Source organism: Gasterosteus aculeatus, chromosome 3, assembly GCF_964276395.1.
Source record: "Gasterosteus aculeatus chromosome 3, fGasAcu3.hap1.1, whole genome shotgun sequence".
NCBI classification, from domain to species: Eukaryota; Metazoa; Chordata; class Actinopteri; order Perciformes; family Gasterosteidae; genus Gasterosteus; species Gasterosteus aculeatus.
This window is the reverse complement of record NC_135690.1, coordinates 6,778,892-6,797,089: the sequence shown is the minus strand read 5'-3', so window position 1 is coordinate 6,797,089 and position 18,198 is coordinate 6,778,892. Positions and strand designations below refer to the sequence as shown.

At 46.2% G+C, this 18,198-nt stretch overlaps 1 protein-coding gene across 2 annotated transcripts; it reads right to left on the bottom strand.

Moving 5' to 3' along the window:
• Positions 1 to 7,307: 7,307 nt before the first annotated feature.
• Positions 7,308 to 16,586, bottom strand: olfml2bb (olfactomedin-like 2Bb). 2 transcript variants are annotated; one of them, XM_078098829.1, is made up of 10 exons: positions 16,032 to 16,582; positions 15,569 to 15,826; positions 15,374 to 15,481; positions 14,841 to 14,876; positions 13,380 to 13,544; positions 13,080 to 13,293; positions 12,046 to 12,384; positions 11,754 to 11,930; positions 10,764 to 10,960; positions 7,308 to 9,089 (listed from the first exon to the last, which is right to left on the bottom strand). In XM_078098829.1, the coding sequence occupies exons 1-10, from the start codon at positions 16,239 to 16,241 to the stop codon at positions 8,700 to 8,702; spliced, it is 2,094 nt and encodes a 697-aa protein (XP_077954955.1). In that variant the 5' UTR covers positions 16,242 to 16,582; the 3' UTR covers positions 7,308 to 8,699. The 2 variants fall into 2 exon arrangements, with proteins under 2 accessions (XP_077954955.1, XP_040027925.2); XM_040171991.2 differs by lacking the exon at positions 14,841 to 14,876 and having other exon boundaries at positions 16,032 to 16,586.
• Between the last annotated feature and the right edge of the window lie 1,612 nt (positions 16,587 to 18,198).

Here is an 18,198-nt window from a genome sequence, read left to right as displayed (position 1 = left end):
CTAAATCATACTGAATCATAAAGCTGATTCTGATACGTCACCGATCCTTAAGACGATATGTCATGTGCAGAAGCTTTTTTGTAACAACCTACATTATCTCAGTATTTTTTGCAAAACACGATTGAGCAAAACAGTTACCGAGGTACTCGAAGCCGACCCCTTGAAGTACAGTTGAAGTTACAGTAAGCGGCATTAACAGAGGTCGCTGGAAACCTGCACACACACTGGAAAGAGGGTGTAGAGAGGAGGAAGGGGAGGAGGCGGACCCACATAAACGTGACCGCCAACCAAATGAGGGTTATGTAACAGTGGTTGAAGAAGGGGTTTGAATGAGGTGAAGAGAAAATGTGTGAAAAAAAATAAAGGAAAGAGAGACCAAGGATGTGGTTTGAGTGTTCCATGCTCTCATAAGCTGTGGAATAATAATCAATCAACGGGGATTTCCCAAAGAGAGCGTGTGTGTGTGTGTGTGTGTGAGACATGAGGTCATGACATATGTGCAAATGAGTTAATACATCTATCAGCTAAGATCCCAAGAGATGGTGATAGATCACAATTACACTTTAGGAAGTAAAGAAAAATAATCACCTCATGGCCGCTTTCGAAGTGTCACATCATGACAGGTTCAAGTGCATACAGTATTTTGATGATAAGTAACAATTGATACACACACAGATCATCTTGCCATTGAAAAACATAAACTGCAAAGTCCAACTGGACCAGGGCTGTAAACTGGACGGGTGGGTGGCCACTCTGTCGATCCCTTCAGCCTTACTTAGTGCAGATGTGCAGACCGAAGATTGAACACCTGGCAAAGTACTCAAAACCGCCTTGGTTGTTGCTCTCACGCTGCAGTAAAGATTTTTGCAGTTGTGCGTTTCTGCAAACTGAGGAAAGTGTTTGTTTTGCATTAAGTCAGAGAAAGAGATCTATTGATGATATGGAATGTTAACAGCAGCAACAAAAACAAGTCTGTGGGCAGATAACATGGCTGACATCTCCACAATAAACATGTAGACATGACATAACCATGACTGTGACAGATGTTACATTACATTACATGTCATTTAGCTGACGCTTTTATCCAAAGCGACTTACAATAAGAGCAAGAAGGTGCAATTTCCTCTTCTAAGCCAATTTACAATTTTCTATAGATGAGTGGCGTTACAAGTACAATTTAAGTGCTACAGTTTGTTAGTGTTTTAGTGGAGGTAGAGTCTGAAGAGGTGTGTCTTTAGTCTGAAGATGTGAAGGCTCTCTGTGGTCCACCATTTCGGAGCACAGGTTCCTACAGGTTCCTAACAGTCAAAGCGGGCGTTAACACGGAGTTGCCAAAGTTAACCGTCAAGTCCTGTGTCGGAGAATCTTTTCCCGGAAAGAGAAGGATTGAGAGGGTTGATTTTCAGATGGTGAGCGGACATCCACTGAGAGATCTCAGTCAGACAGGCAGAGATCCGTGACGCCAGCTGGGTGTCTGAGTGAGGGAAGGAGAGAATTAGTTGGGTGTCATCGGCATAGCTATGGTAGGAGAAGCCATGCGAGCGAATGACAGCGCAGAGAGACTTGGGCTAGAGAGAGAAGAGGAGGGGACCCAGGACGGAACCCTGAGGAACTCCAATAGTAAGAGGACAAGGTTCCAACACAGATCCTCGCCAGGTTACCCGGTAGGTGTGGCCATCAAGATAGGATGAGAGTAGGGAGAGAGCAGAGCCTGAGACACCAAGTTCCTGAAGGGAGGAAATAAGGATCTGGTGGTTTACTGTGTCAAATGAATCAGAAAGGTCCGGAAGGATGAGGACAGAGAGACGCGGCTCTAGCAGTGTGGAGTTGCTCTGAGACAGCGAGGAGAGCAGTCTCTGTGGAATGGCCTGCTTTGAAGCCTGACTGGTGGGGGTCAAGGAGGTTGTTACGGTGGAGATAGGAGGAGAGTTGGTTAAAGATCACACGTTCAAGAGTTTGGGATGAAAAGGGAAGAAGAGAGACTGGTCTGTAGTTGTTTGCTTCAGAAGGGTTGAGGGTAGGTTTCTTCAGGAGAGGGTTAACTCCAACAGCCAGATAACAGAGCATTGTTGATGAGACAGCTGAGGAAAGGAAGGTCAGGAGGGATAGATTGTAGAAGATGTGATGGAATGGGGTCAAGAGGGCAGATGGTTGGACGGGCAGAGGTTACTAGAGTAAGAATTTGGTTAGGAGACAGAGGGGTGAAAGAGGAAAGTGAGGGCGATAGAGGTGAAGTCAGTGGGACGCAAGTAGTAGGAGGTGGGTTTGAGAAAGAGGAGCGTATGTTTGAGCCCCAAGCATCATAATGTAAACGCAGAGTCCTCCTCCTCTCGTCCCACTGCGGTCCCCATCTGTCCTGCTATCTGTCGGTCAACTTCTGCGAGATCTCTGTGAAGATGTGGGCTCAACAGTCACCGACCCCAGGGCTTTAGATAGCCAACATGAGGCTGGGCAGTGGAGTGGCCCTAGGTCCTAGCTGGGTTAACTTAGCTTCTATCTGGGCTTTCCTCCCCCTCTTCCCGGGCCCACCTTGGAAGCGTCTGGTCCAGCAGGTGTTGTCAGTTGGTGGGTCCACCTTCCTTTTCAGATGTTGACGAATGCATTCCTTACTATGTAGTTAGTAACAAACACCTTGTAACGTTATGTAGTGACTCCACAAGCTACCTGGTATCATACTGAGCGAGATGTTAGGTGTGACTTGAGTTGGATGGGTTGAACCATCGCAGAAGAACCTTACGTTACAAGGCCTGCTGCGGGCGGTCGTATCTATTCGTGCTAACTACTTTGCTGCGGTTGTAACGTTACTCACACACGTTGTCATGTTATTAGTTTAACACAAACCACAATGGGTTTGCTTGTCTTCACCTCACCAAGCGTTTCACAGCGCTCGCCATGTGTCACTGCGCGTTTCTGCAAAGATGTATATGGTAGGTGCAGCACAGTAAAATGGAGCTGGCGGCTTCTTTGAAGCATCAGCAAGAATGGAAGAGTTCTTCCATTAAACAGCAACAGCCTTTATAAATAAACTACAATAAATGTGGCGATAATGCACCTTCATAGACTGTGTGAGTGTTGCTGTACTGCTACCGTGGAAACCCTTTGAAATACAGCGTAAACTCCCCCTGCAGGACCAGACAAATGTCCAGAAAAGCATCATCCTCCTTTCTCATCAGATGGTTTTGTTCAACCTAATAGCCTGTGAGAGCATCAAATTGTGCACGAATAAAAATAATAATCCTTGTTTAATTCTTTTAAATGTCACATGACACATACTAACATGACATGTTTTTTCAATGGCTTCAAATAGCTGATTGTGTTTGCAGTTCCTGATCTGGTGAGCAGAGACATGTTGGCTGAGTCCCGGGACAGCCAGGGCTCTCCCCCCTCATTGCTCCAGACGGCGGGCAGATAAAGCTCACATTGAATTATTGCAGTGATAAAAGTACAGCGCAGAGTACATGCAGAGGCCAGATGTGTCGCTGCGTATGTATTGTTACAGAGGCTGATTTTTCCTTTCAAGGGGCCGGTTCTGTTGTTCTATTCAAATCTACTTCATTCATTTTAAACAATGTTAAATCACACACAGCAAAGCGGCATCATACTACTCAAGGCTGGACAGTTAAAAAGAGGTTGCATTAGAATATTGCGACGTTTGGACTGTAGAAGGTGTTACGTCACCTGACGGTGCAAGTGACTTCTCTCCTTAGAGGTTTCCATGGAACATGGTTCAGTCTGGACCCTGTTCCTGCCTCTTGCCGTGGTCCTGCTGACACCTGCTACTGCTCATCATCATCATCATCATATTATATAACTATTACTGTCATCATAAACCTTAAACATTTCCCTTTCCTAAAGTCTTTGCTTTCCCTCCCCAAACGCTTCTGTGGATGGTGGTTCTGTCTGACGGTGGTTCTATCTCATGGTGGTTCTATCTGATGGTGGTTCTGTCTGATGGTGGTTCTATCTGATGGTGGTTCTGTCTGATGGTGGTTCTGTCTGATGGGGGTTCTATATGATGGGGGTTCTGTCTGATGGTGGTTCTATCTGATGGTGGTTCTGTCTGATGGGGGTTCTATATGATGGGGGTTCTGTCTGATGGTGGTTCTATCTGATGGTGGTTCTGTCTGATGGTGGTTCTGTCTGATGGTGGTTCTATCTGATGGTGATTGTCCCTGCAGTGATCCTGTCGTACACCTTGCTTAGTACTTTGTCTGAATCATTTCTGTTATATGAATTGAATGTCTTGTACATCTTTCACATTGTTCATTCTGTACACATGACATTGTAGTCTCATTAAGGTTTCTTTCTCTCCCCATATATTTAGAAAGAGTTTTTCTGTGCCGATGTGAAGGTTTCTGGACAGAGGATGTTGTATGTGTACAGATTGTAAAGCCCTCTGAGGCAAATTTGTAATTTGCAATTTTGGGCTATACAAAATAAAATTAATTGAATTGAGTTGAATTGTGTGTGTGTGTGTGTGTGTTGCAGGCCTGCCACGGCCCTCTTCAGTCACAGACGACGAAGCCTGCGATGCACCAGAGGACCTGCTGGAGGCTCCACATGAACTCCACCTTGTCCCCTGGTGAGAAACCCCTCTGGTTTGCTGCTGTGTGAGATGAGCCTGGGGAGGTTTGCTCTAGCATTGCTTTTTGCCCCCGAACAGAGAGGACTTTCACGAACCTGCTTCCCGTAACTTGATCCCGTCAAGCAGGAGAGCAAGGTGGTGACACGACGGAGGATGTGACTCACGTGCAAACACTTTCAGTCTGGGCTCGTGGGAAAGCTGCCTTCAGAGATCTCCCGCTCTGATCGACTTGCAGGAAAAGTGATTTTCCCCATTTGTGGTCTCAGTCATTATTCAGAAGAATGCAAAATGCTTCGGCAGTAAATTGAGGGAGACAATATCTGCAGATTCATGCTTTTTCAACTTTCCGGAACGAGCTATTTCCGTCTTGCTTTTCTCAAAGTGATAGATGTGTGACCTCCAGCAATCTTACACTTTTTGCATCCAATTATTTAGTGTTATGCCTGTAAATAGATGCTTGCCGTTTTGTGCCATGAGCATATTTTCTCTACTTTTTCTTTCTTCCTGACGGAGTGACTGAAAGTAGCAAAGCAGATGTTGAATGTCTGGGAGACACGTTAGCTTTCTCTCCGTCTCGTCCTCCTCTCATCTCTGTCTCTCCTCGGCCCTGTTATTATCCCACCACTTTCCTCCTCCCGCCACCACAGCCGACTCTCTTTTCATTACTGTCTTCTGCTTTCTAATGTTTCCTCTCCACCAGAATAGGAGGCCTGAAGCCCCGTCTGTATTTCATAGCATGTGCAACCGAAATATCACAAGCTATCGTAACCTCTTGACCTCTTCATTTTCCTGCTGAATGACTGGAAAAGGCTTCATCACAAACAACATAGATCGGTAGATTTTGTATCAGCACTACGTCACAGCCACTAAACCCTGAATGTGTGATGGAACGATCTGGGTATCACACTGCTCAGCCTTCCCTGTAAAGCGGATAGGAGGCTGCGACCGCTTGTTGAACCTCGGATTCAAGAGGAGCAGTGAAGCAGCTCTTTACCCTCGCAAGACCACTGGAGGGGTCCTGGCAGTTTGCCCGTCCAGTCTACGTGTGCTTCGTGGACTTGGAGAAGGCATTTGACCACCTCCCTCTGTTTCCTCTGGTTTTTGGGGCAGTGCAGCAGGAGCGACCCTCCATCTGGTCTCTGTACAACTGCAGCAGAAGCTGCGTTAACGTGATAGATGCACTTACGTTTGACCACAAGGAGAGCGAAGAACCACCTGCATCATTTCACACATCAGCTTGGCAATGAAATCCTGTTCATGCTCCTGAGATTATGTTGAACTTCCCAGAGGAATCTCTGGGAATTATTACTTTCCTTCTCCTCTGTTTCTAGGTGAGTGTTGCTGTACTGCACATGTTAACCTCTCTCTCTCTCTCCCTCTCTCTCTCTCTCTCTCTCTCTCTCTCTCTTTCTCTCTCTCGCTCTCTCCCTCTCTCTCTCTCTCTCTCTCTCCTTCTTTCTTTTTGCCTCTTTACAGCCCAGTGGGGGTCAGGAATGTGTGTGCAAATACCGCTGCTATCTTCCAACCAGACATTATGATAAAATAAAGCACACTCTGTGAACTTGATAGCACTGTGTTTTTGAGTGTTTGTGTGTATACCTGTCATTGTATTGTTGTGAGGACCTCATAGAGCTTTAGAACCTTCTGGTTCCTGCTCTACTTAAATGAATTAGGTTGAGGTAAAGGTCATGGTACGGTTTGAGGTTCGGTATTTGGTGGTGATGGTTTTTCAATGAGGGTCCTGACTGAGACACATATACAGGTATAAGAATACCTATTTGATATTTTCTTAGATACTTTACAACCCTCAAGAAATGGTGGCGACCAGAAAGCGTCTTCTGGTCTGGTGACCTTACAATGGCACAAAGACAAGGACGTGTTTGTCTGTGTGTGCGGTCTTCATGTTTTTCAGAGTGGTTCAAAGAGTCTTATAGAACACACACACACACACACACACACACACACACACACACACACACACACACAGACACACACTATGGATGCGGTTGAACTGAATGGGCGCCTTTCTCCTGCGTCCTGCTAGGTGGTCACTTACCACACACACACACACACACACACACACACCACAGACACCGACACATAAACATGATGGTTATATAACTTTTGATGTCATCTCCAGAGGGTCCAATCAGCTTTACTGGAACACAAGTCATGCATTTGAAGTAAATTTGTTTAGGTTCACATATTCTTCTTGAAACTTTCTCTTTTTTAACCCATGCCCTACTTTTTGGGCACTGTAGTGTGTGCAGTTGCTGATCAAAAAGTGCAGGTACAGACTGTTGCGATTTAGGGAGCCGGGAGTTGGAAATTGGTGTTCTCTGGAGAGTCTATTGAAAACCTCTCGTCTGGAGCAGAAGGCCCATAAACTAGTCCATGAAGCAGCGCTAGTAGCTCCCCCTGTTTTTGCCTCCTGTGTGTGTTGTTAGACATGTGTTTGGTATTTTAGGGCATTTTGGGGCATTTTGAGTGCAGACGCAGTGTTCTTATCTAACAGATGTTATAGCTGTAATGGTTATAGGGCTCTGCAACATGTACAAGGTCTGGTCTGTGTCCTGAGCTTTCTGGCGGGGGCTTATTTTCCGCCGTGGATGCTTCCAGGGGCTCTTCTGCTTCCAGGAAAAACTAAACCAACCCCAGAAATAGTTCCCACATTAGGCTGCACAGGACAGATGCAGGAGAACAAAAGAGACAAAATGGGAAAGACATTTTAAAATAGTTTATTATAAATTAACGAACAAAGAGGCCTAAACTGGGACTAAAGCCGTTGAAATCAACCTTGTCTTTGGATTTTCTTTCAACAAAAAACAATTCATGCAATTAATCACGATAAAAAATTCCATTCAAAGCAATGTTCAACGATGGTTGTAAATGAATGGACTTCTGTTGTAGAGACCAATTCCTGTTCCTAAAGCAGTATAATAAAAAGGTTACTGGACAGGAACGAGGGTGAATATGCAACACGCTGAGCAGCGATACATAAAGAAAACATTGTCAAAGTTGACTTATTTTACATTAATTTTGTTGTGTACTTTGATAATGTCAGTTCTGTAACAACGTACTTACTTTACGTAACCAACGTACGTAGTTGAACCCAACCCCCACCTGTTCCTACACCTAACCAAGCTCTTTTGTAGCAGGTAAACATTAAACCTGAGTAGGTTGGACGTTTATTTTGAAAAGATAATATACGTCCCTCAGCATTATCAAAAGCAAACCCTGTTTCCTGTGAACATGGAAGCTTATTATATACATGGAAGACACTGCATGTTGTAACAAGCGGAAAGCCAATTAAAAAAAAAGTATCAAAATCTGACACGAGGAGCGTGGAATTGAAAGAGCGATCGTGTCAACCTGTTCTTACCTCAGCTAGCCTGCTCCGAAACGAACTTTTCTTTCTTGTCAGAGTTCTGATGTGTTAATTCAGGCAAAGCAGGTTTTACAGCAGGAGAGAAAATCCAGACTTCATCCTAAAATCGGCTCTGGTTTGGCAATCCGGATGGTTCAACCTTTTTTCCAGAATCGTCTGATCCGATTGGATCTGACTAGAATGGGGAAAGAGCGACAGCCCCCGTAGCCACTCAGAAGCCCAACCCCCTCCCCCCCCCCCACAAAAAACCTGCGTGAAGGCCTCTGAGAGCGTTTAAATTGGCTCTGAGTGGCTTAAGTTGATAATCTTGTTGAAAACACTGAAGGCAGTCAGCGTGTATGATTCCTACGCGTCGATGGTTTTTGTGCTTGGAAGGTTTGTCTGAGCGAAATGTCTCGACTATCGGCGGATTCATCGTCGAATGCGCCTTTTGCTGCCTCGTTTTTTAGCTTCGACGGATTGTTAAACTCTTACTGTGTACAACACACATAAGATACTTTCTCTTTTAATATATATTTCATAGATATATAAAAGATTTAATATGTGTCTCTGCTTGGTTTCTGGCTGCTTCATTCTCACTTTGGTGTGTTTGAAAAAGCTACAAGTCAATATGAAAATAAATTCAGTCAGACTGGTCCACAGTCATTTTTAATACGTCCTCAGCTTTGTTTTGTCTGAAACACTCAATTGCTGTCGAATCTTCCAACTATGTGTCCATTTGCTGTGCTAATATGCGAATACGACATCGTAAATCATCTGATGTCCATCGTCCCATGCGTACAGCTTCTTGTCGAGCGGGCAGTAAGCCAGCTGGGACGTGTGTGCGTGCGTGTTTGTGAACGCCAGGCCCGGCACGCTGTGCGTGAGCGTGTGCGTGTCGAAGGCGTATGTCACGTTGGCGTAGTTGTGCTCCATGCTGTTCACTGCGTAGAGCACGCCGCAAATCAGGAAGCTGTTGCCGTAGCGACCCCGCCGAAGGCCTGTGCGGAAGCTCTGTATTGGCTGCAGGTCTCGGTGGCGGAGGTGGAGGAGCAGCGTTACTTCCTGGTGGAAGCCCTCCGTGTCCACGGCGGGATACAGCAGCCACAGGCCAGACTCATCCACAGCAAACTCCAACTAAGAAATATACAAATTGCTGTAACTGAAAGGGTTTGAGGAACTGAAATCACATTACTATATTGTATTTGGATTCTTGTACGGCTACTGTATATTCCTGTCACTTCTTTAATGTAAACAAACAGTTCCCCACACCTGTTTCCTCCCACCTGAAGAACCCATTTCATCCACAGAACCCCTTCTGGAAGAGAGCGTTCCTCAATGGTTGTTGAACATTGATTGATTGAATGTTCAAACCTTGAAAAAATGTTACATTGGAACCAAATGGGGGACATGAACCCCACCCAGCCTCTAGTTTGCGACCTTTTTAAATGTTTTGGTTCACTCGCACTGCTGAACTGAAGAGCCTGGTTTTAGTTATGGACATCGGTGGAGTCCAGGACAGGGCTAAAATCAGGACATTGTTTGCATGAAGACTTGAAGGGGTAAAAAGCTCTAACCCGCTGTGTCCCACGAGCCCTTGTGGCCCGAGCTTGTCATTTCAGAAGTACGGCTAGCGGTGTCTAATAGTGTGACAGGGAGTCTACATACGGGGGCACAGGTAATGATGCGTGTGTAATCGCATGGTTTTGACATTACATTACATGTCATTTAGCTGACGCTTTTATCCAAAGCGACGTACAATAAGTGCATTCAACCATAAGGATACAAACGCAGAAGAACAAGAAACAAGAAAGTGCAATTTCCTCAAATGAGCCAATTTACAATTTGCTATAGAGGAGTGGCGTTATAAGTACAATTAAAGTGCTACAATTTGTAAGTCTTTTAGTGGAGGTAGAGTCTGAGGAGGTGTGTCTTTAGTCTGAATATGTGAAGGCTCTCTGTGGTCCTGGTGTCTTCAGAGAGCTCGTTCCACCATTTCGGAGCAAAGATATCAAAGAGTCGTGATCTAGTCGAGTGTTTTGCTCTCAGTGAGGGAGGGACGAGTATTTTTGCAGATGCAGAGCGGAGAGTGCGGGTTGGGATGTAGGGTTTGACCATGTCCTGGATGTAAGCTGGACCCGATCCATTCACAGCATGGTACGTGAGCACCAGTGTTTAGAACTGGATGCGGGCGGCCACCGGTAGCCAGTGAAGAGAGCGGAGGAGTGGAGTAGTGTGGGAGAATTTAGGATGGTTAAAGACCAGTCGAGCTGCTGCATTCTGGATGAGCTGCAGAGGTCGAATGGCGGTAGCAGGGAGACCTGCCAGACCTTTTTAGCACTACCCAAGACGCACAGTGAGATCAGGAAGCAAATGCATGCATATAATATAAAAACTAATAAACGGGAACTTTACCCGGAGAAACAAACAACCTGGAATCTCTGTGTGAGGAACCGGATCTTCTCCCGCATCCTGCCGAGTGGCTTCCCAAAATCTGTCACTACACTAGTTATTTGCGGTTTTGTTCTGCTGGTCCTGCCATTTGAGCAGTAAAGAAACTTAAACTTAAAGTAAAACATTTGCTCGCCATCTCTGTCTGGCAATGTGAGATACGAACACGCCATCAACCCTATGAACAGCTGTTTTACTGCTCAGCATTTAACCTTTTGCCCTCTACGTGATTTGTAGTGTTTCTGTTCCCCACACTGACCTTTTTTGACCCTTTAAAGTGTGCAGAGTGTATTTTCCACCAGTAAATCGTCTTGCAGTGTTTGCTCTGCAGTTCAGTAACGGTCACACCACGCGTCTTACTTCAGTTTGTGTCCTGTGAGCTTGCTCCTCGAGGATAGCATCGTGCAGCGTGGTCCAGGCAGCTACATATCTGCGTCTCAGGTCATATCTGATGATGTCCCTGCTGAAGGCCCGGTTGTAGTAGAAAGCTCCACTAAACACGACGTGGCCGGTTCCAGTGAAACTATAGGGCAGCTTGTATGAATTGCTTGTCTGACCTGAGCAGGAAGCACACGCAGAAAACACACATACAACCGGTCAGTGTCACAACTCATAACATGACCTTTGGAACTACGGCCCAGTTCGGCGTGATGCACACATTGTTGCGGGGAGAACAAAAAGATTGAAGGAGACAACATCTTAAGCCAGTAAAAGGCAATTGTTTCAACGGCGAGTGAGAGTGAGAGCAGCTGTCTATCTACTCAGCAGACAACAAGCAGAACATCGTTCTGTGGAAATGCTCAGCTTTCTGTTCTAGTTTGTCGAGCAGCAGCTGGTCCTCGTGCATCGCAGGTAGCAGTGATGCCATAAGACCGCAGAGGCAGATCGATGAAAGCAAATCCTGCTGTTTATTGTTTAACTTGTTTAAAGTGGCTCGAGTGGGAGGTTGAAAATACAACCGAAAGCTGAAGCTGAAAAGTTTTTTTTGGGATCAAACTTTTAAGCTTAACTTTGATCAACTGATAACCAAATGAGAATAAACAAAACATGGAAAACTCCCAGATCGGACCGTCCCGTGGATGCAACCTACCTATTTGACTCTACGTTGACCATAATGTATTGAAGGAGACTTGGAAAGAGGGAACGAGAACATCAACCTGTGTTTATAATGTTTACTGAGGGAATAAATCAAGAGAGAAGTAGAGTCATTTCCTCATAGACTTCTATGGGACCAGAGGAGTCGCCCCCTAGTGGTCATTAGAGGGAATGCATGTTAAACACCGTTGCTCCCCCTTTGAGAACAGAAAGTTGGCACAGTTTCAAACTCACAGCCATAAAAAAAACCTATACCTGATTTGAAGGTCTCCATGTCTCGGAACTCCAGGAGGTTGTTGCCATAGTGACCATTAGTAAGGTAGATGACATTGCCGTGGCCGCGCCCATCTCTCATCCAGGCTCCGTCGCTCAAGCCATAGGAGTTCTGCTGAGCCGGTTCAGAGATGCTGGCTACTGTGTCCTTACACACTGCTGAGGAACACACATGGAAGTTGACACTATGAGTCAAGACTATAATAACGTGATTAATATCTGTCAATATGTCGACTGTCTACGGGAAAAACCACAGTACTACATGTATCTCTACCAGGCTTTTTCGTGGTCTTTGGTTGGTCAGCAGGGCTCTCCGTCCAGCTCAGTCGACTCTTGGACCCTGCCTGAGAGTTTACTGTGGGGGACTTATCGATGGGACGGCCTGTGTTGGTGTCCGAGAGCGAGGTGGTGGGGTGATGGAAGCGAGGCGTAGTCTGAATAGTAGTTGAAGTTGGGGCAGCGGTTGGTTGCTGGTTGGGTGCAGGCCTGCTCGTTCTCCTTGATCGGTCCTCAAGGTCTAGCTGTGTAACAATGGTTGAAGGTCCTGGACTCTGGGTGGGGTAAGTCTTGGTAGGTGGGGGTAAGTCCACCGAAGCATTTACAGTAAGGGTTGCTGTTAAAGAAGCAAAAAGAGAAAAAGATGGAGACATTTTGGGTTGGATTTTTTTCTGTGTGCCAGTAATGAACATGATTAAGGCTTTTATTATTGAAATTGCGAGGCGATCACTTGCTATTTCGGTTATAGATGATGCTGTCGGGATCAAACCTTTGCAAGGAACTGAATTTGTCAGGAGAGCATATTGTTGAATGACATTGCCAAGACCTGATCTGATGCTCCTCAGGAGGTTATGGACATCCTTTAATTCCAACTGGACTACAACAGTAATCTCTCCTCATTTTTATATTAACGATGGATTGTGACAACTCTTAGGTGAACGAGGTCGCTCATAGCGATGAACCTACAGCAAATCATAACCCCCACCCGTCTACAGCAGCTATTGTTCCCAAAGGGTGGTGGAGACCAAAAACAAAGCTAAAAGAGCATGAATACTGAACAAAACTCACTTTGTTCTCATTTCAATGCTGTGTTCACTTCTTGCTGCCGGTTGCCATCCAAGTGGCCAAATCAGTTAAGGCTAGTTTCTGTACAGTTTTAAAACTACTACACGAAAGCGCCATGGTGTACGCCCGACAGCGTTCGAAGGCAACATTTTACGAATAACAATCTGTTGAGGAGGGGATTACTTACGTTGTGATGGTTTTTCAACATAATGTGATGTATAAATTCACACTGTACCCGAGACTTACAATTTCTTCCTTTCCCTTTCTCGTCGTCCTCGTTGTAGCTCTCTCCCTCCGCCTTGTAGAAGGTCACGCCCCTGATGACCTTGGCGTTCTTGTCTGTGATGGGCTTCTTTGGCTCAGTCTTTTCTTTGACAGGCTTTTGAGATCCTGATGTATTCCTGGTCGGCTGTTGTTGTTCCAGTCCATCCAGTCTGTTCTTCTGACCATCGTTATTCTTCTGCAAAGACAACGAGCACATTCCTGTATCCTTTTGAACAAATATGGGATTGTTTTCCGGTGAGATCCTGGATTTTCTTCTGATACCTGCTTGTTGCCGTAGGGAGCTGCTCCACTTTTCTGTCCTGCACGCTCCAAATCATTCACTTTCTTTTTTTTCTGCTGGGCCTTCCTCTCTTTCTCCTTTTCTTTGGCTCTTTCCTTCACACGTTCCTTTTCTCTCGTTCTCTCAGTAAAATTACGGGCAAAAGCCTGACGTGCACACACACACACAGACACACACACAAGCTGGATTCACAAAAGGCTTTCTGCTCACATAATCACAGTTATCCATTAGATACAGTGCCTTGCATGTGTATTCACCCCCCTTGGACTTTTCCTGTCATGGTTCAACCACAGATTTCATTGGGATTTTAGACAAATAGACAAACAAAAAATATTCCATCATCTGGAAGTTGAGGGAAAGTTTACATGGATTTCAAAATGATTCTAAAACAAAAGTGACATAATTAGTAGATCGAGTCCACCTGTCTGCCATTTAATCTCAGTATGAATACAGTTCTGTGAAGGAGTGTGTTTGAGAGCATTACTGAACAAAGAGCATCATGAAGACAAAGGAGTCACCAAACAGCTCAGGGATGAAGTATGAAGCAACGTTATATGCCAAGCTTTGAGCATCTCACACAGCTCCATAAAAGAGAATACGGCATAACCGCAAAGCTACCAAGAGAAGGCCGTCCTACCTAACTGACCAGGCGGACAAGGAGAGAATGAATCAGAGCAGCAACCAAGAGGAGAAGCGGCAGAGATTCACATCTGAGCGGGAGAATCTGTCCACAGGTCAACTATTATCTGTGTACTCCTCAAATCTGGCCTTTATGGAAGAGTGTCAAGAAGAAAGCGCTGTTTGGAGTTCAACACAAGGCATGTGGGAGACACAACAAACATGTGGAAGAAGGAGCTCCGGTCAGATGAGCCAAAAAATAGAACTTTTTGCCATCAATGCAAAACGCTATGTGGTGGAAACCCAACACTGCCCATCACCCTGAGCACACCATGGCAACAGGGAAACATGGCGGTAGCATCATGCTGTGCAGATGCTTCTCTTCAGCAGGTACAGGGAAACTTGTACTAGGAAAGATGGATGGAGCCAAATACTGGGAAATCCTTGAAGAAAACATGATGCATTCTGCAAAAGACTTGGAGCCAAAGGTTCATCATCTGACCCTAAAGATACAGCCACAGCCACAAGGGAATGGTTCAAATCAAAGCATGTTAACGTTCTAAAATCGTCCCAGTCAAAGGTCTGTAGTTGCAGTAAAATAGGTTTAAACAGGTAAAGTATTGACTCAGGGGGTGAATACTTATGCGTCCAACAGATGCCAACTTTTTTCTTCTCATTATTGTCACAATAAAAGTACTGTGCGTGTTGTGTTGATGGAAAAAAGTCCAGGGGGGGTGAATACTGTAATTCACCATCGTTTTTAACGGCACCAGTTTCCAACATTTAAAGGAACTTTGGCTCAATAAATTAATGCAGATATATACCTCGATCATCTGGGGAAATACGCTCTTGGAAAGCCGCTATACAAGACATGCACAGAGGATACCAGTTACTTTGGTTCTAATAAACACAGTATGTGTGTTGCAAATACTCTGCTCCTATTAAGAATTCATTTCCTCATGAAAAATGAAAAAAAAGTTTCCCATCATAGCTTACAGCATAGAGGTGTGTGGTGGGGATACAAAGCGACAGAAAAGGGGTTGTTATGTGCTTCAGTGTTCCTGCTCCTCTTATTTGGGGTGAGATGTTTTTAGAAATCTGCATTCCTCTTGCTGACTGCAACAAAAACTAATTTTGGTTTACCAGGATTCCCCTTGCTCTTTAAATGAAAAACACAAGTGTGTATAATGATTATAATGATGAGTGATTGGAGCTTTTATCTTTGGAAAATGGAAGGCAGATAAAAAGGTTTGGAGTTGCATTCCCTCGTGCGGTACACCGAGGGTGTAGTGGATGATTGTCCTGCGCATGTGTTTGTTGTGTGTGTGTCCACGTCTCTGTTTGCGTGTGTGCTCACCTTCTCCACGTTGTCCACCCTGCTCAGCAGCTTGGTGGTGACCGAGTGGAGCTTCAACAAGTCCATTCCGTAAAGAGAGCCCTCCAACAATTCAATGATGGTCGCCAGCTGGACGGGACAAAGCCCCGAGGTCAACGCCACGGAAAGGTCCAAAGACAGAGAAAGCAGCAGACATGCATGTTGTGTTGTGTGTACCTTGATGTCCTCTTTGCCGGCCTCCTGCAGCTTCTTAAATCTGTACTCTCCCTCACATGGGTTGACGGCGGAAGGCGGAGCCATGCACACGCACTTCTTGCAGTCCGTTCCCTTGGTGACCGTCTCCACGGAGTACGAATCCCCGGAGGGCGACGGCAGGCCGCTGCAGTGGGAGCGTGGGATGGGTCGCACGATACAGCGGCACACGCAGTCCGACCCGGACGACACGGTCTTCACTTTGTCGTAATCGCCCAGCAGCTGAAAGACAGGATGGAGTCTAACTCTGGTCCCTATGTCAACTATTAAGCACAGCAAATTAATTACACTGAGCTGAACAAATCATTCGTGGGCTTTGGAATTGGTTTAATAGGAAATAAATTAACTTGTAAATAAAAAAAGAATGGTTTATGTGGAAGTCTCATGGAGAGGGACATCAACCCGGGCTTTGAAGGGTCCCACCGACCTGGCTGATGATGTTCTCCTGGTTATCCAGCTCCTCTTCCAGGGGCCTGGCAGTGGGCTGCTGAGCGCTCTGCTCCGTTCCCGCAACAGGAGCGTCCGTCCCCAGGGAGCGCTGCCGCAGATGGTCCGCCTCTCTGGCCGCGTGGGGAGCCTCCGGGTCGGCCTGCAGAGAGCTGCACAACACCAGCAGCAGCAACGACGTGCGCCACATCTCTGCCAACAAAGCTCGGGTTCTCCAGTGGCTACAAGGTTCTCTACGAAAACAAGTGTGAGCAGCTGTCTGCCCCGAACAGAGACATGTCTCTAAATCAGAGACACGTGTCCCACCTTCCGAACGCCTCCTGACATCTCCACGTCTGCAAGGCCGCGCAATAAAGTCTCCTTGGATGAAGTCCGGCTATAGAAGGATGAATGAAAGAGGAAGGAGGGACGAAATGAGACGAGAGACGGAGCTCTGTTCCTTCCGTGCGACGTGTGGCCGGTAGGACGGTCGGCACTGACTGCGCTCCGCACGGGACCCGGTCCAACCGGGACTGAGACAGAGAGAGAGAGAGAGAGAGAGTCAATAATCCCTTAAAGTCACAGTAGCCTGTTCCTTCCTTGGAGGCGGGTTTCTTGAATTTAGCGGGCTTCATGCTGTCGCAGCCTTAGTGCTGGTAAACGGGCCGGTGGGCCTCATGTACTTTAACCTTTACCTCGTTCTTAATGTGGTTTCAGCTGGATCAGACTTGCCTTCTGATTTATGTTTGCTACCCGTCAACTTTGTATGTTGCTTCTTTCCTTTTCTCTTTCGCTGTCTTTCTGGTGCAGCACGTCTCTGTGTCTCTAGCTGCACTCGTCCGCTTTGAGAACACGATGCTGGTCAAGTCATTTCGGTTTCTTTGTTTACTGTCGTGGCTGTGTGCAGGTTGGTGATTAAGCCGCGACCCCTCTGTCGGCCCACCACCTTCCCTATGGGGTTCCCGCCCCCCAGTTTGGGAACCACTGCCTTAATTAAAGCAAACATCACAGGCACTGCAAGAGAGATTTAGTGGCATCTGGTGGTCGGTTGCAGATTGCAACTAACTAAATACTTCTCTACTCAGCACTTTTCCCACATGTTTACAGCAATAAAGATCCTATATCAAGTCTTGAATATTTCTTCAGAAACAAATGTAAAACATGTATAGAATAAATCACAGTTCTGAGTTAAGTTTATAAAGAATGAAGAAGACGGACATCATCAGTCATTCCTCCTGTCCTCTGTCCTTCGGCCGCTTTGTCTCTGCTGGCAGAGACATGTCGCTTGTGCATGTTGTGCGAGTCCAGCTGTGTGGGGCCACTGAATCAGGTTACAATTGGTTCTTTTTCCACAGATGTATTGATAAAGTATTAGCTATTAAAAAGCACCAGTTTGTTTGCTTCTGAGCTTAACCAAACTTTTAGTAATATCAGTCGTTGAAAAAAATGTTACACATCGATCAGCTGGGGGGGACTGGCGTCGTATACCGCCTCATCCCCTCGTCCATCCAGCGGCCCGATGATGCCCTGTGATCACTCGCTTACCTTCTGACATCTACGGCTCTCCAGGTGCTCAGTGGTCATGAGGTACCAGCCGTTGATGTCCAGGACCCTCTAAGTCAGCGGTGTCAAACATACGGATCAGGCCCGCCGGGGGGTCCAGCGCGGCCCGCCGGGTGACTTTGCTAAGTGTAAAAATGACAGAAAGACATAAATTGCATTTCTATAAAAGTAGCTGCTATTTCCTAAAAAGTCCACTGGGGGTCGCACAATGCGAGTGAGTGCATGCGTTGGACCAGGGGGACCGACAACAGCGTTCCTCCAGGCAGCAGCGCCCGCTCGAAAATGACGGCGTGCCAACTGCGCCCTCCAACCCCCCGTCGACTGTACCATCACCGATTATTTGACTGGTCCGGATCCGCGTGACATCAAGGTGGACGGTATGTGGCCCCCTACATAAAATGAGTTTGAGACCCCTGCTCTAGGTGGTCCTGGACCCGGTGCACGAGGGCTGTACATCTGAGGCTCGAAGAGGAATCCAATGTTTGAATAAGATCGAGGGTGAGATGAACGCGTTAATCTTGAGAGATGGACAAACATTGAGCCAAGCGTTTTTATGTCTCGCTTATGTCACAATGTCTTGTGTCTGTGCAGGGACCTGCACCTCC